Source organism: Chenopodium album, chromosome 14, assembly GCF_948465745.1.
Source record: "Chenopodium album chromosome 14, dcCheAlbu1.1, whole genome shotgun sequence".
In the NCBI taxonomy this organism is placed as follows: Eukaryota; Viridiplantae; Streptophyta; class Magnoliopsida; order Caryophyllales; family Amaranthaceae; genus Chenopodium; species Chenopodium album.
Genome location: NC_137847.1, coordinates 44,624,930 through 44,650,452, shown reverse-complemented (window position 1 = coordinate 44,650,452; position 25,523 = coordinate 44,624,930). Strand labels below are relative to the sequence as shown.

The 25,523-nt window shown below is 35.1% G+C and overlaps 1 protein-coding gene and 1 long non-coding RNA gene across 2 annotated transcripts; both read right to left on the bottom strand.

The window, feature by feature from the left end:
• Window positions 1–11,535: 11,535 nt before the first annotated feature.
• On the bottom strand, window positions 11,536–14,720 carry LOC145579307 (caffeoylshikimate esterase-like). The gene is made up of 4 exons (XM_081636558.1): window positions 14,599–14,720; window positions 13,486–13,623; window positions 12,790–12,888; window positions 11,536–12,004 (listed from the first exon to the last, which is right to left on the bottom strand). The coding sequence occupies exons 1-4, from the start codon at window positions 14,689–14,691 to the stop codon at window positions 11,702–11,704; spliced, it is 633 nt and encodes a 210-aa protein (XP_081492684.1). The 5' UTR covers window positions 14,692–14,720; the 3' UTR covers window positions 11,536–11,701.
• Window positions 14,721–15,831: 1,111 nt separating this feature from the next.
• LOC145579308 (uncharacterized) lies at window positions 15,832–16,231 on the bottom strand. The gene is made up of 2 exons (XR_014099114.1): window positions 16,109–16,231; window positions 15,832–15,978 (listed from the first exon to the last, which is right to left on the bottom strand). It is a non-coding gene; the product is annotated as an uncharacterized LOC145579308 (long non-coding RNA).
• Window positions 16,232–25,523: the final 9,292 nt, after the last annotated feature.

Below are 25,523 nucleotides of genomic sequence, written 5' to 3'. Positions count from 1 at the left end.
TTCTCAGGGCATTCTGATCCAAGGGGTATTTCGGTAAATTGTTGATTAATTAGTAATTTTACCGTCTCGTCCTTTATTATTTAGACTCGACTTCCGGCGCTCGGATTCGACGCTCTAAGCTCGAATTTCCTACGTCAAAATATTAATTACTCGAGTGACTCATTAATTACTTCCGAATTAATTCATCGCGTCGGTTCGTTAGTTGCTTGGGTGTGACCCGAAGGGTTCAATCAAGATTAAGCTGCAATATTAATTATACATTAATATTACAGATCGGAAGCGGCCTCCACCTAGGCATTTCGATCACTTGACCTCACTGAATAATTAACTTTCTAATAATTCTGAACCCTCTATTGGAATAATACACTTGTTCGAAGGACACCATTCCTATCAATCTTTTAGTTGCCCTTCCGAATAAGTGCGCTTTTAGTGTATAACCTTTTTCCTATGTCGCTTAATGTCTCTTCATGAACTACAAGGTAAGATTTACTCGTCATCCTTATTAGGTCCAGAAGTGTTTCTCGATCTCGAGTCCGACTGTCAATAAACAGATGATTTCAAAAATCCATCCGAGCGCGGCCATGCATTTTTACAGTCTTTGCTCTTCGAGAGGCCTTGTAAACAACAAAGACATCTTCCCTATTTTAGTAGGGAGACATTCCCAGTCTTGTAATGTAGCTTCTCTTATCGAGAGGACCTAGCCGCCTGAGTGTTTCTGTTATAATCCCCTTTTACGGCAGACGTTTGACTAACATCAAAGCGGACTAGTACTCAAATAAGAGAACTCACAATACTCATGGTTAAGGAAATAGGTTGCGATAGCCATAATGAGAAGTATACTTATGACGATTTTTAAATCTCTTAATGTATTCTCATAGGTCGTTCCAGTATGGTTCCAAACCAATGTCTGTGCAAATGATTTATGACAATCATGTCCTTGTAGCACAAGAAACGGTGCTATAAATCAAACTACACACTAATATCAAGTGGTCATTAATCATCCATCGTTTAAATGACCTCGATTAGAGATAATTTTTTATTATAATATTCAATGTTCACTTAATAGGTGTTTCCTTATCAAGACTGGTCTTGATACCCTATTTTGAATATTCTCATAATTGAATGGACTCATTATTTAATCCTAAACCACAATTAAATAGCAAACGGAGTGATAAAATTGCATGAAATTTAAATTATTCCTAAACATGAATGGTTTTTCTTAGTGCCTTACATTAAAATGTTCAAAAATTAACTAAAACACTAAATAGGGAAATCAAAGCTGGTCTCCAACGTGCCTGATTCTCATTGCCTCAACGTGCTTGTTGTGTTTCACTTGAGGCAAAGGTTTAGTAAGTGGATCGGCTACATTGTCATCTGTTCTAACTTTACAAATTCCGATTTCACCTTCTGATTTCCATTTTTGAATCATGTGAAATCGCCGCTTGACATGTTTGAACTTCTGATGTTCCCTTAGCTCTCTGGCCTGAGCAATAACTCCATTGTTGTCTTAATAGAGAGCTATTGAACCCTTGATAGAGGGTACAACATCAAGTTCACCAACGAACTTACGAATCTAAACAACCTCCTTAGCCACTTAAGCAGCTGCCAAGTATTCGGCTTCAGTTGTAAAATCTGCAGTTGTGCTCTACTTGGCACTCTTCCAACTAAAAGCTCCTCCATTTAGGCAGAACACATATCCAGATTACGATTTGAAATCGTCTTTGTCTGTCTGGAAGTTTGCGTCGGTATAACCTTCAACAACTAATTCTTCTAAGCCACCATACACCAGGAATTTATCCTTGTTCCTTTTCAGGTACTTTAGGATATTCTTGGCCGCAATCTAATGGGCCTCTCCTGGGTCTGATTGGTATCAGCTCGTAGCACTCAAGGCATATGATACATCTCGCCTAGTACATATCATGGCATACATGATTGATCCAATTAGCAAAGCATATGGAATCTGATTCATCCTTTCTTGCTCATCAGGTGTCTGTAGACACTACTTCTTGCTTAGGGTTATGCCATGTGACATGGGTAGGTGACCTCTCTTGGCCTCATGCATATTATTCCTAGAGTCATTAGGATTGACTTTAATCTTTTAGAATAATCTAAAAGGTTCTTTTAGATTCTAGTGGAATTAGGATTAATAATTATATTTTTAGAAAATAAAGATTTTTATTTGGAATAAAATAAGTGTTTTTAAATGATAAATCTGATTTTAATTAGGATAATTACGGAGTCTAATTACTTAATTTTATTAGGAAAAGGACTCCAAATAGCGTATTTTATCTTTTAACACCATCGCGAAATGACAGCAACATCGCGCCGCGAGACCCTGTCGCGCACCAATAGAAGTAGTTTTACTCCAAATCGAATTCAATTCGATCTTTTTCTGATCATTTCGAGACGATTTTCTCTAAAAATAGGTTCGTTATTCCCCGTTTTCAAATCACCAACAATCACCATCTCTCTGTTCTCCTTCTTAAGCAATAGATTATTCTTTCTTTATCATGCTTTCTAAACCTTGTTTTTTACAAACACAATTCCACATTCACAAATTCTAGACACACTTAGCCAAGTTCGAAGTTGCTTTCGCCCTTAACGTGAAAGGTTGATACGTTCATTGAGTTTGGTCCCAAATCCTTATTTTAATTATTTAATTTAATTGTTTGATTTAATATTTTATTGAAGTTTACTAACGAGTGTATTTTGTTATTATAAAGAGATACGAGGCATCGAAGTAAGTAATTAGCTTACTTCCTATTCTTTAGAGAGCATGTTTAGATTTTATTAATTTCTAGTATCATGTTAATTAAGATGTTTTTAATGCTTTCTAGTATCATGTTAAGGGTGCTTCTTATTCTTCCTAATATCATGTTAGTGCCATGTTAGGGGTAAATCTTTCATCTTTAATGTTTAGTGGCATGCTAGGATTTGTTATTAATCTTGTTAGTATCATGCCTACGATCTTGCCGATATTATTATGCTTTGATGAGATTATGGTGATGATGATTGGTGTGTCAATGTTATTATGTTGCTCGATATATCATTGTTGTTGCTTGATCACACCTTTTCTGCAGGTTTAAAGAGAATTAGTACTTGAAATCACGCCTTATAAGATATTTCAAAAAAAAAAAGATAATTAATAATTTGGTTTAGGCTAATATGATTTTAATTCAAGTGATCGGCAATAATAAGTTTATTTGTGCATTAATATTCAACCAACATAGATTAAACATGTTTAGGGCTAATTCTAATGATTGCATGTTAGTCGAAAAGCGCACATGAATATGAGAAGAATAAGGTAGAGGCCTATTTTAGGGCGGGTCCAATCTCTGTTAGGTTGGATTCGTACCTTCATCCCCGAATATCCTGTCATGGTTCCAGACCACTATGGAGTTAGCGATCTCTAGAATCGTGAAGGGGTGTAACCTACACCCTGTGAATTGAATGGTTTACAAGTTCCTAAAACTTGTTGGCAACTCTTTTGCTCTAGCTTCTTTCTCTTTGGACACCATCATGCTTAAGTGCATGATCACAGTGGAGTTCAAGTTTGGGATGCTTGAAATATTCTATACACCTATCTATCTATTACCTATACTAAAATCAAATCCTTCATGACACTTGTCATTACCTTGTAAAAAAAATTCCCGCGTTTTTTTTCTTCTCTCTCTCTTTTATTTATTTAGTTTTTTTTGTGCAAAATATTTAAGTATATTATTTATAGTATCTTATGATATTTTCTTTCCTATTACCATATATGAAATGAAATAATTTTGAAATTTTTTTTATATACTTTATATTTTTAAAATTATTGTCAAACATATTTAACAACCGTGCATTGTACGGAATTTTAACCTGGTATATATATATACTCCTTATAGAATAATCTTGTGTTTAAAAAAAATAAAAAATAAAAAGGGAAAAGCTTTTACCCACGTATATGTATAATAACATTAAAAAAATATTTTTAAAAAAAAAAGGAAAAGCTGAAATAGGGCATGTAGCAAGAATTTACCACTGCGCCATCTAACTTACTAACTAAATTATTTGCATGGAATTTAATTTACGGATTTTTCACGAAATACTACTAAGTTTTAATTTAATTCACCATTTAATCATAAGTTTTAGGTAAATGTCACCAAATGCCATTTTCATTAACTCCGTTAGCTATTAAAGTTAATGATGCCACGTGGCGTCTTCTTATTAGATCCTATTTAATTAATAAAAACAATAGAAAATCAGTAAAAAAAATAATTAAATGAAAAAAAATGACCACCCCTTCTTATCCCCACACTGCTCCAGCCCAGCCTGCCTCTCCACCACGCTGGCACCGTCCCTCACCACAGCCCTGACTCGCTTCGTGGTTGCCCCCTTTCTTTGAACCACACACACTCCACCACGAATTCGCCCTCCAACCCACCCAAAACCCGCAAATTTACCCCACCTAAAAACCCCTACCCATCCAAACTTCCTTTTCCCTTCCTCTACAAGGAAAACGACCAGCCATCCTAGCCCGAAAATCGAAAACTTAAAACCCTAAAATTGAAACCCTAGATTTTAATTTGGGGTTTAGGGTTTTGGGATGGTGTTTAAGGGGGGAAAGGGGGAAGGTGGTTGAGGGAGGGGTTTGGGCGCCGTTGATTTGGGTTTGTCGGCGCGAGGGAGGAATTTGGGCGTCAATAATTTGGGCGTCAGTGGGTGGGTAGCGAGAGCTTTCAAGGGAGGGAGAGGATTCTAAGGTGGTGGTGGTTGGCTGGGTCAGAATCCACGTCTGCTGGTAGGTCGGATTTCGCGCCGGCTGGCTAGTCGGGTTCTGCGCTGGTTGGCTGGCCGGATTCCGGTTGGTGGCTGGCTGGGTGGACGTGATGGGTGGCTGGTTTTTTTATTAAAATGTTTTTGATAATTAATTAAATAATTATTTTAAAATGAAATAATTTAAAAGGAAACCAATTATATGTTGTCACGTGGTCTTAATAGCCTTAATAATGATTAACGGACGTTAACACCGTAAGTCATTAATGGCATGTTGTGACATTTTTATAAAATTGAATGGTATATGGTGAATTTGAAAAATGTTGGTGGTATATGGTGAATTTAGTTAAAACTCAGTGGTATTTCGTGAAAAATCTGTTTAATTTATCTATTTTTAACTTAATTTTTTTTGTTCCTCGTTAGCTATGTCTCCGTTTATGATGCTGCCAACAAGTGAAGTTATGATATAAGAGCATCCACAATGTCTAGCTACATGTAATGTACATGTAGCTAAGGGTTGCCACATCATTATTCTCAACCTACATGTTCTAAGCTACAACCTCTACAATGGAAAGCTAATTTTTTTGTAATTTTTTTATGTCCCTCATGTATACATAAAATATATAAATATATTAATAAATAGATAAAATATATTAAAAAAATAAATAGTAGCATTGGGTGGAGTGAAACTACATAGTTCTATAGAGCTATGTAATTTGGCAAAGCTACAAGTGGTTGTAGATCCCCAATGGCTAGCATGTAGCTAGCAATTATTTAGAAATTGCTAGCAGACCCTTTTATGCAACCATTGTGGATGCTCTAAGTCCAAACAAAAAGAGTTTCTTGCCGTATTGTGGATTAGTGGTAAGAGAATGAAATCTCTGAAGTCTAGGTCCAGGGTTCAAGCATTGGTACTACCTCTCTTTCTCTCTTCTCTCTAAAAAGTAGCCAACTATGACGCATGAATTGTGTTTGTTAGCCACTCTAATAACACAAAAAGTGAAATTGAGAGTAATTTATAACTATGTACTATCTCCGTGTTTTAATAAGTGTTACACTTACCAAAACTGACCGTTTTTTTAATAAGTGTTATACTTCCTTTTTTGGAAAAAAGCTACATTAATATATTATGTCTCTCTCCTGGAATGGTACCCACCCAAACTCAGTACTACTATTTTATTATATTTTTCTTCTCACATTCATTATTTTTCAATAAACTATTAACCTTATTATCTTTCTGTTACTAGTACAATTTTTTAATACTCCAACTACCCCATTTACCTTTTATTTTATTTAAGTTAATTAAATTTCCTAAAACTATGTGTCGATCAAACTGTAACACTTATTAAAACATGGATGGAGTATTTGTTATATATAAGACCATATATATGAATATTGAATGTAGAATAATATAATTACAAGTCAAATTTCAACAACTTTGACTGCATCTACACGGGACTTATATTTTGGATTGAAATATCAATTGGCCTTACGTACATTAGACAATAAGATGGAAGTTCTTTACTCCAGGAACAAATAGACGCAAATACACATAAAAAAACAGAACGACATCTTAGTTATCAGTATGTACAAGAGTAACAAGACATAGCTATATACCAACTTAATTATGGGTCTCTGAAGTAGTTGTAAGAATGTGTAAATCTCCTTGAGAGATGTATTCTCATTGCTTCAATATAAATAGGAAATGTACAAGCATAATTAAGAGTATACTCTCTACATAATTACACAAACATAATTACATAATATGAAGTGTTTCATATTCTATCACACTCCCGCCGTCGAAGCGGGAGGAGGCCGGACATTGAGGCTGGATCTGAAGTCATGAAAGAGTTGCCGAGGTAAACCCTTAGTGGAAATGTCAGCGTACTGATAGGAAGAAGGAACCTGAAGAACCCGAATATGACCCATAACAACCTTTTCCCGGATGAAATGTATATCCATTTCGATGTGTTTGGTGCGTTGGTGCTGAACGGGATTACTAGACAAGTACATAACTGAGACATTATCACAATAAACAAGGGTTGCCCGCCTCAACGGGCAATATAGCTCTAGAAGTAGGTTCCGGAGCCAGCAAGTCTCGGCAACTACATTAGCGACGGCTCGATATTCTGCTTATGTACTCGATTTGGACAATGTGTGTTGTCTTTTGGTAGACCACGAAATAAGATTATCCGTAGTACCCAAAAGTAGACCTGCGAGTATCAGGACAACCTCCCCAATCCGCGTCTGTTTAGGAATTCAAACTAGACGGTGCAGAGTGATACAATGAAGACCATGATCAAGAGAGCCCTGTATGTATCTGATAATGTGCTTCAAGGCATTAAAATGTGGTTCTCTAGGAGCATGCATGAACAAACAAATCTGCTGAACCGCATAAGCAATGTCAGGTCTCGTGAAAGTAAGATATTGAAGAGCTCCGGCAAGACTCCCGTAAAGAAACGGGTCAGCAACAGGGGAGCCATCCGAAGAACTAAGCTTGGATTTGGTGTCAACTGGGTGGGGACAGGCTTGCAATTTGACATTTTAGCCCTGTGAACAATTTCTTCTGCATATTTTTTCTGGCTGAGGAACACACTCTCAGGTGTGCGAGTGATCGAGATACCAAAAAAATAGCTCAGTTTACCCAAGTCAGACATAGCAAATTCGTATTTGAGCAAGTCAATGATTTTTTCCTTTGAGCTTCCGTGGAGGCCGTCAAAAGAATATCATCAGCATAAAGCAAGAGATATGCCTTAGTAGTACCCCGGTGAAAAATGAACAAAGAGTTATCACTCTTGCTGCACATGAAACCCATTTGCAGAAGAAAATTAGCAAAACGCCGATACTACGCCCTTGGGGCCTGTTTGAGACCATAAAGAGACTTTCAAAGACGACATACATGTGTTGGAGCACTAGGATGTACAAAACCTGGGGGTTGATGCAGGTGCACTGTCTCTCTGAGATCACCATGCAAAAATGCATTTTTGACATCCAACTGATAAATCGGCCAATCTTTCCCCATAGCTATGCTCAAAACAGTACGGATGGTTTCCGGTTTGACAACCAGACTAAATGTCTCATCACAATCAACACCCACCTGTTGGGATTTTCCATTGACAACAAGTCGAGCTTTGTGATGCTCCAAGTCACCATTTTCCTTGTACTTATGCTTGAACAACCACATATAGAGAATAATATTCACACCAGAAGGCCTTGGAACAAGATCAAAGTATGTTGTTTAGTAAGAGCATCAAACTCCTCTGTCATGGCAGCATTCCAATTCGGGTCTAACATGGCAAGTTTGGGACTCTTAGGCAAAGGACTAATGGATTGAGTCATGATATTAAAGGGGATTTTGGTTTAAAACTACAATGTTGGGCTCGAGCTTCCATATAGTGTGTGGGCACCAATGGAAGAGGGGGACTGGGAGAGGGAGTTGGTGTGGGTTGGACAACAATTGGGCTTGGAGCAAATGATCCAAACTGGATCATAGGAGAAGAAGGTGAGGCGGCTTGGGAAGATGGGCCAGTAGGGGTAGCCCACGTGTGGGCCGTGTCAGAATGCACTTGTCCATGGTCCATACATGGACTATTATGCCCACTACCAACCAATAGGGAGCTATTGTGGGCCGGATTCGCTTATGGGCTAGCTGGAGTATGGGCCGAGTGGACTAGGCTAGGAAGTAGAAGAGTGTTAATAGAACTAGCATCCAAAAATTCATAGTGTATTTCCTTAAATTTGTTGATGTCAATGAATGGAAAAATAGACTCTTGAAATGTAACATGTCTTGAGATGATAGTTTTATTAGTTGAGAGATCATAGCATAGATAGTCACGATGGTTGAATGGGTAGCCTAAGAATACACAAGGGGTTGAACGTGGTGCAAACTTATGCTTAGCCGTAGAAGAGAGGTTCAGGTAGCAAATACAAGCAAAGATGCGAAGATGGTCATAGAAAGGGGACCTACGATATAACACTTCGGTTGGGGTTTGTTTTCCAAAGTGGTGGTCGGGAGAATGTTGGTGATATAAGTGACCATTTGAACGGCATAAACCCAAAAAAAAGGAGGCAAAGAAGCATGGAAGAGCATAGTACGGGCCTTGTTGTTGATGGTATGGAGGATTTTCTCGGCCTTACCATTTTGAGAAGAGGTATGAGGGCATGAGAACCTAAAAGAAATTTCGTTATCATCACAAAATTTGTGAAAAGGTCTGTTGTCTCTTGGCCATAATCACTCTGAAATGTTTTAACAGGTTTTTCAAATTGAGTAGCGATGTATGCTCTAAATTGGAGAAAAATAGAGTAGACTTTAGACTTATATTTGAGTGGAAAAACCCAAAGAAAGTGAGAGAAATCATCAAGAAACACCAATTAATACTTATGTCTCAATTTGCTAGTAATAGGGGAAGTCCATAAATCCGCATGAATTAAATTAAAAGGGGAAAAAGTAACACTCGTAGAAGAGTTAAAAGGAAGCCTATTGTGCCTTCCCAAAGGACATGAATAGCAAAATGGGGTATTTTTCCCTTTATTACAATTTATCAAATTTTTTGATTTAAGAAAATTAAAAACTGGTGCTCCAGGATGTCCAAGTCTACTATGACAAGTTGAAGGAGAGATAGCGGCGAAAGCTAGATGATCAGGATGAGTTGCAGCGGAAGATGAAGAAAAACAATATAGATCCCCCACACTATTGCATCGAGCTAGAACCATCCCCAAATGAAGATCCTTCACATAAAAATCAAGAGGGTCAAACTCAACAAAAACAGAGGTGTCACAAGCAAATTTCCTAATAGAAACTAAGTTCTTAATGATGTTAGGAACATAAAGGACGTTTTTCAGTTGGAAGGGGAGTTGGGTGGAGGTGTGGAGGTATGTTCGTAGCTAAGAATTGGAATGCGTTTGCCATCACCAACCAAAATAAACTGAGGAGTGCTCAAATTAAACAGTTTAGAAAAGTTACCAGCATTATTAGTGAGATGAGATGTGGCACCCGTATCCGTGTACCACCGGTCATTAGGAGATGAAAGACTCATAGAGCTATAAGCTTGACCTAACTCAGTCGAAGTCATAAGAGGGTCATACCCCTGTTGCTGGGCCGGAATAAAATAGGCCTGCTGGTTTGGACGAGGGCCCAAAATGGATTGCTGAGGTTGGTGAAAGAAACCTACTGGGCTGGTAGGAAAAGGGCAAGGAGGGGAGGCCCATCTCCCTGAAAACGGACCGCCCCACTGCTGCTGGCTAGGCCAACGTTGGGTCTGCTGGGCTTGGCCTTGTTGTGGCTGTTGGTTGATGTTGGTATGCTATCCACGACCAGTAGCACGACTATGACCCTTTCCTTCGCGCTGGCCACCGCGACCACGGCCGTAATTACTATTGCTGCCACCCCTTCCCCTGGCCCCACGTGACTGATCAGACGTGGGCGGCGGCGACGGAGAGACGTCAATGGCTGCGGTTTGCGCCACTAAGGCTTGGCCATGCTCTTCTTGTTTTGATTTTCTGATTTCCTCCAATATAAATTGGGATCGGGCTTTAGTGAAACTCGAAAGAGGATCAGGCTGTTGAATAATTGCAGCAACCGTATCATATTCTCCCTTCGACAGGCCAGTGATCAATTGCAAAACCATTTTGCTCTTAGAAACCATATTCCCCACATTGCTCAATTGGTCCGCAAGGAGTTTAATCTGCTTGGTGTACTCGGACATGTTAGCAAAATTCTCCAGGTGAGTGTTATTGAACTGCTCCTCCAGATAAACAGCTCGGGTATGTTTAATGTCATGGAAAATTTCCTCCAATCGGTTCCAAAGTTCGAGGGTAGTGGCACCGGGCTTCATGATAGTATGGACGAAGTCTTTAGAGATAGTACCATAGATCCATTGCTTAATAATGGCATCTAAACACCTCCAAGTCGCTGGAGACCTTTCAATAGAACAAAGGCAAACTGATCAACGAGAAAGAGGCCCTACTCACTGTCAACGAACGCGTCTCGAGCCGGATTTACTAACCCATAGTCCATATCAATCGGCCTAGTAACATCAGCGTCTATGTGGTCCAAAACATTGAACGCACAAGCATGAATTTGGAATAATTCCACCCATGTTGCGTAATGGCCCTCTTCCTGATCGAGGGTGATAGGCATCAAATTTTTGATGTTTGATACAACAAAGGCAGGGTGAAAGGCAGGGGCGAAGCTAGCTAGGGTCCTGGTAGGGCACGTGCCCTACCAGAAGAAAAAAAATAAAAAAAATAAAAAAATAACCTCTTTCAAGTCAGTTTTTTAGATAAATAGAATATAGAGTGCAAAATATTATCTTAGCTAATCAACATCCTAGTGGTTAGAATTGTAACTTTTCTATCAAAGGTCATGGGTTCTATCAAAGGTCATTTGTTACAGTCTTAAATAGGTCGGGGTAACATTTGATTAATTTTGGAATACTCTATAATTGAGGTTTGACATATACGATTGTTAAATAAATTTTAATCTTGATATAAAAACATCCTTTCACGATTGATTTTTTTAATTGAAAAAAAAATTAAAGAGACGGGTTTTAGGACCTTGATATAAGAGGATTTCCCGTTAGGCAGTGTCCTACCATTGTCAAAATCCTAGCTCCGCCACTAGTGAAAGGGAGGGGTAGAAGGGGGAGGAGGAGGGGGAGGGGGGGTGGTCGTCATGAGCCTTAGGAGAGGGTAGAAGGAGGCTACGGACCGAGGTCCTAGAGATGTGGAAATTTAGAGAAAAAAATTTCCAATTGGTTGTGAATTTGTGATACCATGTAAGAATGTGTAAATCTCCTTGAGAGATGTATTATCATTGCCTCAATATAAATAGGAAATGTACAAGCATAATTAAGAGTATACTCTCTACATAATTACACAAATATAATTACAGAATATGAAGTGTTTCATATTCTATTAGTAATGAAGTACACAGTACAAAAAACGATCAACTTGAGGTCGTAGGTTTCTCATGGTATGTAACACTAGTTTCTCTGTCTTCCTTAACCTTGCTTGCGTTCTCTATCCTCGAGTTCGGTCCCTCAGATCTCTCATCCAACCAACCTATGATGTCGTTAAAGACGGTGTTGATGTTTTCAGGGAATTCACCATAGGTTAAAGCATGCCACATTCCTGGATACAGCTTGAAGGTTTTGTCGAAGCTCGTAGCCGACTCGTGTAGCATCTTGCTTATTGCTGGGTCCGTCACTTTGTCATCTCCTCCATGGAGAACTAGGAAGGGTAATGTTACCTATGTTTGAATACAACGGGGTTGATCAGAGTTTATTTTCAATGCCAAACTTATTTCAAATTCAATATATCAATATAGCGCAAAATGATAAATGAGTCTGGGCCATACCCATCACTACTGTCCACTTTATACGACTAAAGAGGTTCCACCTCAAAACCATATGGCAATGAGGGAAGCAGCCCCTTAGCCTTATATAGTGGACACAACTTTCTTGTTTCTTCAATATGGGATACACTTCCCAACACTTTTATACTCTTTCAATAATCTTAATAAACACTTTCACTCACTTGTAGGTCTACTCATTGGTTCAACACAAAATATGTTGAAAAGGTTATTTTATGCTGGTAAAAAAAAAGGAAAAATATAAGTTTATCATCACGATAAACAAAAAAAAAAAGTTTATATAATGACATTTTCGTAAACATATCAACATTTATCATGGTGACTAAGATTTTTATTAATTTATCTGTAGAATCTGTAGAAATTTCTTGAAAAAACGTTGCTAACGAAATTTTACTTATTTATTATTATTTTTTTTTTTTTACGGTAAGTAGAAGGGTCCTACCGGGCCGGAATCTCTCACAGGTCCAACCCGACCCGGGTTAGCAGGTTAGACAATTTGAGAGTGAGTGGGAAGGGTAAGAGAATCCCCACCCTAAATGTGGGGTTTGATCCCACAACCTTTTGGTTGTAACGTGACAAACTCACCACTAGACCAAGCTTAGCTTGGTTGCTAACGAAATTATTAGAAGTTAAATAAATTGAATACAATTGTGTATACATACCTCATTTAGTCGTTTCTCGAGATCCAAGGAAACAGAAAAGAGCTGTTCGGCTGTTCTCAAGCGCGGCCTTCCAGTGTACCAATATGGATTTGACCTCACCTATTAATTTACATTGAGACGTTGATTATAACATGCATTTTGTTGTAAATTTGAAGTAGTATTTTGTAAAATGATTTCATATTATATTTTCAAAATAAAATTAAATATGCTATGTTCAATTGGAGGAGTTAAAGGTGTGTTCTAAATGCATATTATTCTATGAGGTAACACCTACATCATCAATTACACGTTAAGATTATGCTTATAAACGACTTTGTATGATTGTGTTTTTATGAACTTAACACTTTCATACCCAAGTTTTTTAATCGAAGCTAGTACATTTGTTTCCTTTAGAGCCTCGTATGCGCTGGGGGTTTGATTTCTCACAACCCTCCAATCCTGTGATAGGGGGGCACCCCGTAATTACCGTAAAAAAAATTGACAATAGAGATGTCAAGGACTCAAAACAATTCGATATAATCTAATTACTTAGAGTGATTTGATTTACAATTTGACATGCATGGACACAATTAGCTCAGCATGACTCGAATTCAAAATGACCAACTCAGCTAGAATCTATTGGGTTCCAATCGAAGACCTAGTACTCACAGTTCAACGGAGTAATTGGCAATCAATGAACAAAGAAATAAAAAGTACCTCTTTTTTCCTCTCAGGATCTCTAACTGCAGATTCAATGACATCATTACCAGGAATAAGTCTCCAAGTGGGCAAAATGTAGGAAAGTTTTGTCAAACAGCTGATCACAAATGGACTTGGTTTTATATGGTCAGCAATCTGGCAAGTAGTTACCAATTATTAATAAAGGAATTTCCCTTGAAAAAAATAGTTATAAATAGATAAAAGTAATGGATTATCAAAAATTATGATATGTAACATTATTGTTTCTTTGTTGTTTTTTTTTTTTTTTTTTTTTTGACAGGTTTGTTTCTTTGTTGTTTGGACCAAGTGGTTTTACCTAATTTGGTTTGTTACATAATTTTAAGTGAAAACAACAAAATTATGCATGCCTTTCTAGCCAAAAAAAACAAAAAACAAAAAAAACAAAAAACAAAAAACAAAAAAAATAAAAAATAAAAAATCCGCCCAACTCAAATGTAGCAAAAAGATAATCATATTTGAATTTTAAGCTTATTTTTCTTATACAAATTTAATATAAATGCTATAAAATATTAAAGAATTAACGTTAAAAACTAAATATACAATTGTTTAGGTTTAGCTTGATTAACCTTTTTCTTATAATTTATAAATTATTTTACTCCGCATTAAAATCAGATTAGATTAGATTAAATAAAAATAAAATTAGACTATAATAGATCATAAAATAACCAATATTATATGTATTAGACCAAATTCAAACCAAATAAAAATCAAAACTTTAAAATTCCAAATCAAAGCCACTTAAATAAAATAGAGAAAACAAATACCACATGTTTAAAATCTAAATGAGTAATTTTCTCAAAAAAAAAAAAAAAAAAAAAAAAAAAAAAAAAAATCTAAATGAGTAATATAATGTGAAGTATCTTGGACGATCTTGATAAATTAATATAATGTGGACGGAAAGGCAATATTTAAGAGAAGAGCATGTGGAACACTAGCACAAGAAGACCAAAGCGTGTGAAAGAGAGAAACATCACGTACTTTAAACATACAAAAATAAATAAATAAATAAAAATTAGTCCGACAAAATTTAACTAATTTATTGAAATTAGGAAAATTAGAAAAGTGATTAAGAAATTAGGAAGGACATACCTTACACATGGGTGCGACTAAAATGGCGCCATCCCAAAAGTCTGGCATTTTTCTGTGCAAACACAACACAACTGCTCCTCCCATTTCGCCCATCAAAAATCTTATTTTCCTTTCATTCTCTTTTCTTTCAATCTTTCTGCACCAACACATACAATACACAAATTTTTCATTAGTCACACTTTGGCCGAAAAATATATATTGAGACGATTTCAGTGAAAAATAGCATGACTAGTTTAATCTTAGGCGTAAATAATGCAAAACTTAAAATTAAATTATTAGTTTGTAATGGAGGGTGTATTAAAATTATATGTATCATTTTACCTTCAATGATTTTTATTTTCTATTCTCTTCCCGTTCACAAAAAAAAAATTAAAAAAATAACAACGGATATCAATAAAAAAATCCATAAATCTAAAGGGGAAAAAAATAATCATAGATAATTAACCAAAATATTCAGGTAGTAAAAATAATTTTTAGCCAATAATAATAATTTAAATTCAGTAAAAATAAAGTGAATGTAATACGGGTAAGGTAAGTAAATCAATTTATTTCAAAAAAAAAAAAGGTAATAAGTAAATCAATAATTAAAAAAATAATAATAAATGATATGGTTGACTAGGAATGAGATATGATTTGTAAGGACTTTTAAACTTTAAAGAAAATTCATCATATACTAATAATTAGTAGTGATTCCTTCCTATATGCATGTATGTTTTGTCAACACCGTGGAAATACTTCTATTATGCTCTTGAACACTTGATGGCTAAAGATTGAATAAAAGAATGAAATACAACTAATCTTGAGCAATTTGACTTTTATTTTAACGAAATTAGTCCTTTTTGTGACAGTTACGACTAGTTGTTCTTGTCACTTTCTCCCAAACACAACTCTCTGAATAAATCATCGTGTTACTTAGTCTCATCAATATTAGTAATATGATCGCTCTATTTCTTTATGTTGTTCTTATATTACGTATTAGTGAAATTATTGAAAAAACCAATTAATATTTTGTGACAAAAAAATTAAGAAGAATCCCCAATTGTGAAAAATACATTTTTGTAAGAATCTATACAAGATCGTTTTTATGGGTTTAATGAAAAACCCTTGATTACTAACTTTCTACTAAATTACTAATGTAAAACAATGTAACACGCCATTTTGTTACAGTTTTCGCTAAATATTCTCCTATTTTCTTGATGCAAAAAAGCTAATTAAAGTTAATTAACAACTTACCACAAACTTTGGTGAAATGATCTGAGCAATCTTGAACAAGATTTTCAAAGCTTGGAACATAACCTTGAAGCCCTCCAGATTTTCCATGTCCAACAAAATCAATCCCATAAACACCGTAACCAGCCTTTACAAGACGCATCGCCGGCCCTTCAAACACAACAAAACCCCATTAGATCATAATTAAACATCTTCAAAATTTCATTAATAAAATTTTTATAACAAATTAAATGCACAAAGTTTAGAATTAATAATTACAATTAAATAGATAAATAAATACCTTGCATGGAAATGCTACTTTCCATGGCATAACCATGGCATAAGAAAATAAGAGCTTTTGGATCCTCATTTTGTGGCAACCACCTACATGTATATAGCTTCAAACCGCTATCATTTACTATAAACTCCTGCAAAAAGATTAAAAAAAAGTAGCCATAAATTAAATATTATAGGATTCTTGATTAAAAACTATATATTAGGTATAAAAAATAGTTAAATATATGCTAATTACCTCTTCAAATTTGACATTAGAATCCATAATAAAGTAGAAAGCAGAAGAATTGGGGTGGTGAAGATAGTATTAAAAGTAAAATATATATATATATATATATATAGAAAGAATTAAGAGGAAGAAGACGAATCTAAAATTAATTTAATTAAGAAAAATACAAGTTGTGATTTTTTTTTTTTTTTTTTTTCAATGAAATACAAGTTGTGATTAGGAATAATAAACAAATGTATTATTGTTGATAATAGAGATGCGAGAATGTAGGGATATTTTAAACTAAAACGAATTAAAGGGAAGATAGAGATTGATTAGAAATTAATCTATCTTTAATTATCTTACGTATCTGATTTCTTTTATGTCATCCTCATGCACTACATATGATATAATAAATTATTTAATTATAATATGATCTTCTTTATAATTGATTGACTTTCCTTTTCCGTTCGGTCTAACATCCGCGTTTGTTATCATCCAAAATTGAATAACGAATTGCTCGAATGATGTCATGTCACTAAAATTCTAGCTAAAGGTGGCTAATATAGCGGTATGGATTGGGTTCAAGTGACTTCGGTTTGGGTCATATTTGAGTGATTAGTCATTTATTTGGTATTTATATCCGTCTCAAACCCGTATTTAACATAATTTTTCTATGTTTCTTTATTTTTGTTCCATTTGACTTTTAACGGCATTCAAGAAACGTGTTCAAACGTATACTTCCTCCATTTTCTTTTATTTGCAACACTTCCCTAAAAAGGAAATGTCACAATACTTGCAACACACTATAAAAGGAAAGTTATTTTAGGGAAAAACTATACTATATCCCTTATTTAAAGCACATGGCCCACTAAATTGCACTCCTAACAACCACTCATCCTATTTTAAAGTTTATTATATCATGTAAGCCTCACCTTTCTTAATTACCGCGCCAAAGGGTGTGTTGCATCTAAAAGAAAACGGAGGAAGTATATTTCCATGAGAAAATTATAAAAAGTTGATATTAATTAAATATATGATGAAACGAACCAATTCAAACAATATCCTACATGGTTATTATATTACCTATTGTAGAATAACGAGAATTTATGGCCAGAGATTTTAAAGTTTGACTCAAATTTTGACAATGGGGCAAAAAAAATAAGAACAATGGGAGTAATTTATAACCAATACTAAAGCTTGACCTAAATGTCTGATGGTTTGTTAAGTGATTTAAGTTATACTATTCTCTCGGTCCCTTTAATAAGTTTGTCTTATCTATATTGATTACCTTGGTTTTTAAGTGATTTAAGTTATACTATTCTCCCGGTCCCTTTAATAAGTTTGTTTTATCTATATTGATTACTTTGGACCAAATACAAACTTCTTATTACAAAAATTTTTAAGTTGATTATGCTAAATTTAAAGCTAGACATCTAAATTGAACAAAGTTCAAATCAGTTGGATACTTACGTTCATATAGTTGGATAAGGATTGGACATACAAGTATGCATATCATGACTATTTTGGTAGCTACTCATTATAATTAATGAAAAATATGATAATACTCTGTACTATTTCAATATAACAAATTAATTAATATAATGGTAATGATGATGAAAATATGAATATATAATATTATTAAAATTCAAGGGATAACATGTTATTGCTCAATAAGGTTTTATCCAAAATCAATAAGATGAATTGCCTCTAGCTTAACCTTGCAAGTGTTTAAATGTTGTTGGAAATTCACGAATAAGTGTTGTTGGGAAGACAATACTTAATCGATTAGGCCACTCATTAACAGTATGGTGTCAAAAACTAATCTGATCGAATCTAATCCGATTCATATTTTGACTCGTACAAGCAGAATAATTTAACATAACTCCATGTTGAAATACGCGACTCCTCACTAAACGCTATCCAAGTACTCAAATTGACACCTCTAGACCCTCGTTACACAGTCTGATCAGAATTGTTGAGATTCTTTCGTACCTAAACCTAAATACGTGTATTCAAGTTTGAACTATATATAATTAGGATACGTGACAACTTCTATTCTGCCAAACTAAAAGGTCCCTTATGTTATATACTTCCGTACTACAACTACTAGAATTTTATTACGGCAATAGAAGCTAATCACGTTTTATTAGTACAATTAAATACATGGAGTTCTTTTGTACTTTGGCGTATAACATTTGTTCTTCTTGGGTTAGGGTTTACTCAATCAGTCAGAAATTATTCGTCAATGTTTTGGTGTGTGTCAGCTTGACGCACAGTGTGGCCACCACAAAAAAAAAGCACTGAAACATTTTTATAAACTAAAATATTTTTTAAGCGTATAAATTAGAGATTAACCAAAAAAGCGTTCAAACATTTTTATAAACCAAAATTTTTAGCTATCCCTTATTTGATTTCAAAAGAGAAAAAAAAAGGTTATTCCATAGTTTTTGCCACATTGTCATAATTTGAGTCAAACTTAGAAAACCTTGACCAATAGCATTTTAATGAAACTAAAAGGTTTTTTTTTTTTTTTTTTTTTGACGGGATGAAACTAACAGTTCTTGTGATACTAATCTCTTATTTTTATGTCCAATTGTTAAACTTTGAAAACATTGACCATAAATTCCCGTCAATATATAAGAGATAATATAGTCTATTAAATATTACTGGATTTGTCTCATTATGATTTATTAATAACAAAAAAAATTAGGAAAATTTGATTCTAATAATCCAACCTTTCGCCGGTCTTATTATATTAATCCCACCTTTCTATAATTCCTAATTAATCCCACCTTTAGGGGTCATCTTATTCTATTAGACCAAACTGACTGGTAACCTGTTCTTCAGGTAAATTTTTTTTTTCAATTTTTTAAACAAAACAAAAAGGATTTAAAAAAATAAATAAAAATAAAAACTCAGCAACCACCCATGACCCACCTTCCTTCAAGTCCCCCCATGGATTCCGGCAGCCTGAAAAGTCCGCAACTCCACCTATTTCCGGCCAGTCCTACCCCCTCCCTTTTCCGGCCAAACTCTCCCCCCTCCCCTCTCTTTCCATTGCTGCGGCCAACTCACCATTCGGAAAACCAAATTAATCTTCCGGCCACTCTCTCCCCCTCCCCTTAACCTCCTTTTTCGGGCCTACTGGCCTGGTCCCCCTTCTCTTTTCTTTTCGGCCAACACTAAAGAATCCCTCAAAAATCCTCGAAATTATCATCCGGCAACCGCAACCCGTCGGAAACCATCGCAAGCGGTGGAAACCCACATTGAAACCCCACCCACCGAAACCTGAAACACAAAACCCCAAAGAAATCCCACCCATTGAAACCCATCGAAACCCGAAACCCCACCCATCGAAACCCTTGAAACCCGAAATCCTTCCCACCGAAATTGAAAAGGGAAACAGGGTCGCTACGGTCGTTTGGGACGACCAATAGAGGTGGCTGGGTTGGCTGGGAGTGTGTCGGCTTTCATGGAGGTGAGGGACAGGAAAGAGGGTAATGGTGGGGGAAAGGAAAGAGGGTAACATTAGGGGAAAAGGAAAGAGGGAAAAAAAGAAAAAAAATGATTTTTTTATTTAAAAAAATTCAACCAATCATAGCGCGACACATGTGCAAGTAACCTGTTGTAGAAGGTGGATGACCTGTTGGGCCTAATAGAATAAGATGACCCCTAAAGGTGGGATTAATCAGGAATTATAGAAAGATGGGATTAATAAAATAAGACCGGTAAAAGGTTGGATTATTAGAATCAAATTTTCCAAAAAATTATCATTTTTACGTATATAAATTTAGAGATAGATACGTTTTTAGACCATCTTGAATGGAGTACCATAAAAAGTCAAATGGGCAACAGAAGGGAGCTTGACTGCTTGATTACTTCGCGTAAAGTAGTTCTGCCGTTCGTTGAATGTTTGAGTCTAGAATAGATGACTATGTTTTGACTAGCTTCCTCTCATGTGCCAAACGGTGAATACCCAATTTATGTTAGGCCCAACAAATTTGGATGATGTCCTTGCTTTGGTGGTGTTACTATACAAAATGTTATATTTTTGGGCCAGTAGTCAGACTACTTTAAATGGATGTATGGCACACACCTAATTTGAAGGTTATATAGGCTCATTACCAAATATGCCTAATATGATTGGCTTGAGTAGGGACATTTTGCGTGTTTTGGCCGATGCATTGCGCATAGCCACAAATACAAGGATTATGCTTGCAAATTGTATCGAACTTGCCTAACTTGTGCGTTTAATTCTTGTATTGAGAATTTAGATCTCTTAAAGGATGATTGTAAGTGCCGAATGGCTATTATTATTTAATGAAATCACCCCTTCCTATTCCATTAAAAAAAAAAAAAAAAACTTGTGTGTTTATATGTGCATTGTGGTAGGTTCTTGGCCCGAATTGTATCACCAATTTGGTAGTCCAATTATTCAAGATTATCAATTACTAGAAATTTCAAACACGTCTGTCATGCTTGGGTTTTGGATAATTTAAGTTTCATGATGGATACTTGAATTTCGATTAAGAGTCGATTCAATGGGTTACACAATGTTTTTTCAATGATTATAACAATTATTATAGAGGAGCTTTGTACTATCGACACGGAGTTTCTAACTTATGAGGAATCACTTTGAGTGACGATCACGATAACATACATTAGGGAAAAATAGGTTGCATATGGCCAATTGAAAGTAAATCACCTTAAGAAGTCTCCCCAACCAAAACTCAACTATTAGTAAAAGTCTTTTATTTCATTTGGTTCCAATGGAGTGTTAGATCGAAAAAACAATTAGTTTTATCTAGAAATACAAATCATTTGATTTTCCTAGCCCATCTTTTCTATCATAAGCCCAACCTTGTTTTCACCCCTTTTACTTTACTTTTATCAAGCCCAATCCATAAGTATTTGACGTACAAAAGCGTACAACAACGGTACAAACAGATAAGACAAACTTTTAATAAAACCGGGTTTTCACTAATTTACTGAAAATCACAACAAGGAAGTGCAAATTGGGTTGCCCAATTTGGGCTCACACGTGTAAAAGAAAAAAGAACAAAAAAACTTTCTTATTTTCTCTTTCCTCTTCATTCTGCTTCTCTTTCTTTGATCTTTTTCTCTCTCTTCTACTTCTCTTCTTCTCTGGCTTTTGGCGATTGGCAGAAATTCATTGTTGCTACTTCAATTTCTCTCTCTTCGATCTTTAATTTCTTCACTTTGAAGTTGATTGTTGCTGATTTCAGGTTTGTTTACTCAATTTTATTTCATTTTATATAGTTTTAAGTGTTTTGATTTGTAGGTTTTCGTTGTTTTGGATTTTTTGTAGTTTTTGCAATGGTGAAGAAGAAGAGTTTGGTTTCTGGTGATGATAATGTTGCTCTAGGTTAGTATTTGTTCTCCTTTTCGCATTTTTTTTTTGTTCAGTTTGTGCTATGTTTGTTTGATTGTGCGTTTTAATCACATGCTTTTGCTTAGATTAGGTTTATTTTGAGAATTGCCTACTAGGTGTTTGTAAAAATGTCCAAATGAAAAACTGCATGCTCATAGTAGTACAATTATTCATTTATTGTGAGGGCTTGAAGAATCATGTTGAAATGTGAGGGCTCGTTAGTACTCTTATGTTGCTGTGTTGCTAGCTATTTAGCCTTTTGAGCTATCTTGTAGGCTATTTACTGATTTGGTAGTAGACAACCTTAATCATTTTGAGCTACTCGTATAGATTGTGAAGAGTAGCATTTATTGTGATGAACACATATTCAAGAGTCATGGCCCATGAACTCCCTTATTGTGTTCACATCTCAGACTTTAGAGTGAAATATTAGTAAGTGTATCCATATAATATGGCTTCTTTGTTATAGAGTTTATGTTGGGTATCTCTCCCCACTCTACATCCCCTGACACATCCATTATTTACCCTGAAACCTTTCCCTCAGCCGGATTAGCATTACTTAACTTATAGCTATTTTCTTTGAAACACTCTCCCTAATTTTTGTGTGTCTATACACATTAGTGTGTCTTACTAATTGTATTATGCTAGATTAAAAAAAAATTTGTTGTGATGTTTTTTTTTTTAATTAATTGGTAGGATCTATCAAAGGTTTTTGTTATAGTAAAGCTGAGAAAACAGTAAATAAAATGGATGCAGGAGGAAAAAAGAAGTTGAAAGGTGAAGGAAGTACATCCAAGGGAAATAAAAGGAAGAGGCATGAAAAAGAGGATGACGGGTAAGATTTTATGTTTTAGAATATTGTATATTTGCTATACTTTTGTGAATGGAATTGTGACTTTTGTAAGAGTATAGGTAACTTTGCTTAATTATGTTCTTATGTGATTTTTGTGTCAATATATTAAGTGTTACTTTTGTGAGTATATCTTTCACTTTTGTATGTATCAATGTCACTTTTGTGAGTGCAAGTATCATTTTGTGAAAGTTTTGATAGTAATCAGTTTTTTTTAGTATTATATCCCTTTAATGAGTGTCATGAGTATCATTTTTTGTGATTATGATTGTCACTTTTGTGAGAATAAGTATAAAAATTTGTATAAATGTTCATAATTCATGTTTAATTTTATATGATAATTTAAATTTCAGTATATAAATATGTTATAATAAATTTTTTTTTTTCAGGCCTGATAGGAAAATTACCTGTCGTTGTAGACCTTCTTCATTAGTTAAGGTTGTAAGTGGGCTTTCTCCGACTCAAAAAAACCATGTAGAAGAGGTTGGATTTGGTGGTTTGTTATCTTGACGTGTGGAGAGTATGGTTGGAGGTTTACTTCCTTGGCTTGTTGAGAGTTTTAATGGATATACTTGTATGTTTTGTGTGGCTGAAGGTAAGGATCATCGAGTTTGTTGTGACTAAGGTTGATGTGTGTGATGTTTTTGGTTTGCCTAAGGTAGAAGGTCGTGAGGTTCCTGAAATGAAGGGTAGTTACAAAGGTCAATCTCAAGATGATAGTGCGTTGAAAAATAAATGGAGAGCTGCTTTTGATGTTGGTGTTAAGGAGCTGATACCTTTGGCTAGATTAGAAACTAGGATCAAGGAGTTGGTGAATGGAGGTGATGAATTTAAGAGGTTATTTGTTATGCATGCTCTTAGTAGTATGCTTGTTCCTACCGCTAATAGGACGGTTAATTTTAGGTTAGTTAATGCTGTGGATGATGTTGATCAGATTAAAAATCTTGATTGGTGTTCATTTGTTTTGAGAAAGTTGATGAATTATGTTGTTAGTTACAAAAATTCTGAGGCTAAAGATAGTATTAGTGGATGTTTGTTGTTGCTTAAGATTATGTATTTTCATCGTTTGAATTTCCAAGGTGTAGTAGAGAACTCCACTATTCCTCTTATCCAACACTGGACAGATAAAAAAGTGAGAAACAGGGTGTCCTTGGAGTTGAAGGCCGGTGGATTTGGTCAGGGGGTTTTGAATGAATTGACTTATCCAGTTTCTGCTAAGGGTGTTGATTCAAATGTTAACAACTTAAGTAAGGGTGAAGTTGGTGCAGCTCCTATTGATGATGGTAGAAGATGTGTGACTTTCAACTTGCCTGAAGGAGTATTAACTGATTCTGAGATCAAAAGTGCTGCAACTGATGTATGTTCTTTCTTTTTCTTTTTTTTTTCTTTTTTTTTTTTTTTTGGCAGAACTCTATCTTGCATTTTAGTTTTAATGTATTGTCGGATATGAGATCGTATAAATAGCTCAAGAATGAAGCATCGGTCAGTAAGGACAATTTCTGCCAGATGGTAGTCATCGTGTGGAACTTTATAGATGCTCCATTTTGGTGCAGTTTGAGCTGCTGGATCGAACTCAGTGTCGAAGAATTTCACCATCTTATCAATTTGAGAGTGTCTTGTTGACTTATCAATATGTCTTCTTGATGCCTTTTGGTTCAGCATTGTTTTGCTTTTTTCTAAGGAATGAATCACCATTCTTCAACAAAACTTAGCATTTAATTTTTAATTAATTTTTTTTTGTTCTATTCTGATATAATTGTTTGTTAACGTGTAGGATTTGTATGAGGCGTTTCTTTTTATGAAAAGGAACATGGAGCTGTTTTCATCTGTGAATTCCAATTGTTTTAGTACTTTGCAACGGTTGGTGCATAGTCGTTTTGTTGATTATTCTGTTTCTTTGGATGCTGATTCTATTGAGTTGTCTCAAACACAACAACTTTTGTCTAACCCGTATTATCATAAGCTTCTTGATGGCTTAATTGATGAGTTTATAAAAATGAAGTCAGTGGATGAGTTGTTTAAAGTTGATGCAAGTACTTCATCAAAGTCTACCCTACAAGATGATGGAGATGGTGGAGGTGGTGGAGATGGTGGTGGTGGAGATGGTGGTGGTGGTGGTGGTGGTGGTGGTGGAGATGGTGGTGGCAGAGGTGGTCCAGTCATGAGAACAAATAAAAGTTTGTGTTCTTTGGACTGTGGTGAAATTGGTGGTCAGAGTGTAGTGTTTGTTACGCCATTTATGAAAAGTAATTCTCGTGCTTTTAGTGAAAAATTACCTCGATTATATTTAGAAGCTCTTGATTATTGTCTGGTGGATCACTTATTTAATAATAAGTAAGTTCTTTTTTAATTGTCATATTTTTTGAAACTTTTTTTTTTCTTTTTCTTTTTGTTTTGATATTAATAATATTGTTTGACCTTTTAGTGAGAATCTTGTTACTTATGGATTGCATTTTCTCATTCCAAAAGAGGATATGGTGTCTTTGGTGCATCCTAATTTGGTTCGTTGGTCAGTAGTTGATTGCTACTGCATTTATCTAAATGAATCGTGTTTTTATGATACTTATGGTCCTCACAGATTCTTTTTTGGTGCGAGGCAAAGTGTAAGCAACTTTCTGTTTTGAGTTATTTGTTTTCTTACACTTTTCATTTATTTATTTTTTCCTTTTAGTTTGCTTTTTTGCATGTATCGGAGGGGAACGAAGATAGTTCTGCTAGTTCTGCTGTCTCCGCTTTGCACGAAATTTGGGTTGAATGGGTTACATATGAAAATTCTGGTTGTGATGTTATTGGTGCAGACTTGGTATATATCTTAATTTTTTATATATATTACCATTTTATTCATTTTAAAAACGGACACTTTTGTGATTATTATTGTCACTTTTGTGAATATAAATATCACTTTTGTGAGTGACATATTTCTTTTGTGAGTAAAAAGTATCACTTTCGTGAGCAGATGCATCACTTTT

Coding starts and splice junctions, on each gene's coding strand:
- LOC145579307 (XM_081636558.1), bottom strand. CDS start 14,691: ATGGGCGAAATGGGAGGAGCAGTTGTGTTGTGTTTGCACAGAAAAATG. Junction 13,624..14,598: donor TAGTCGCACCCATGTGTAAG/GTATGTCCTTCC, acceptor ACTACTTGCCAG/ATTGCTGACCATATAAAACC. Junction 12,889..13,485: donor ATCCTGAGAGGAAAAAAGAG/GTACTTTTTATT, acceptor GTAAATTAATAG/GTGAGGTCAAATCCATATTG.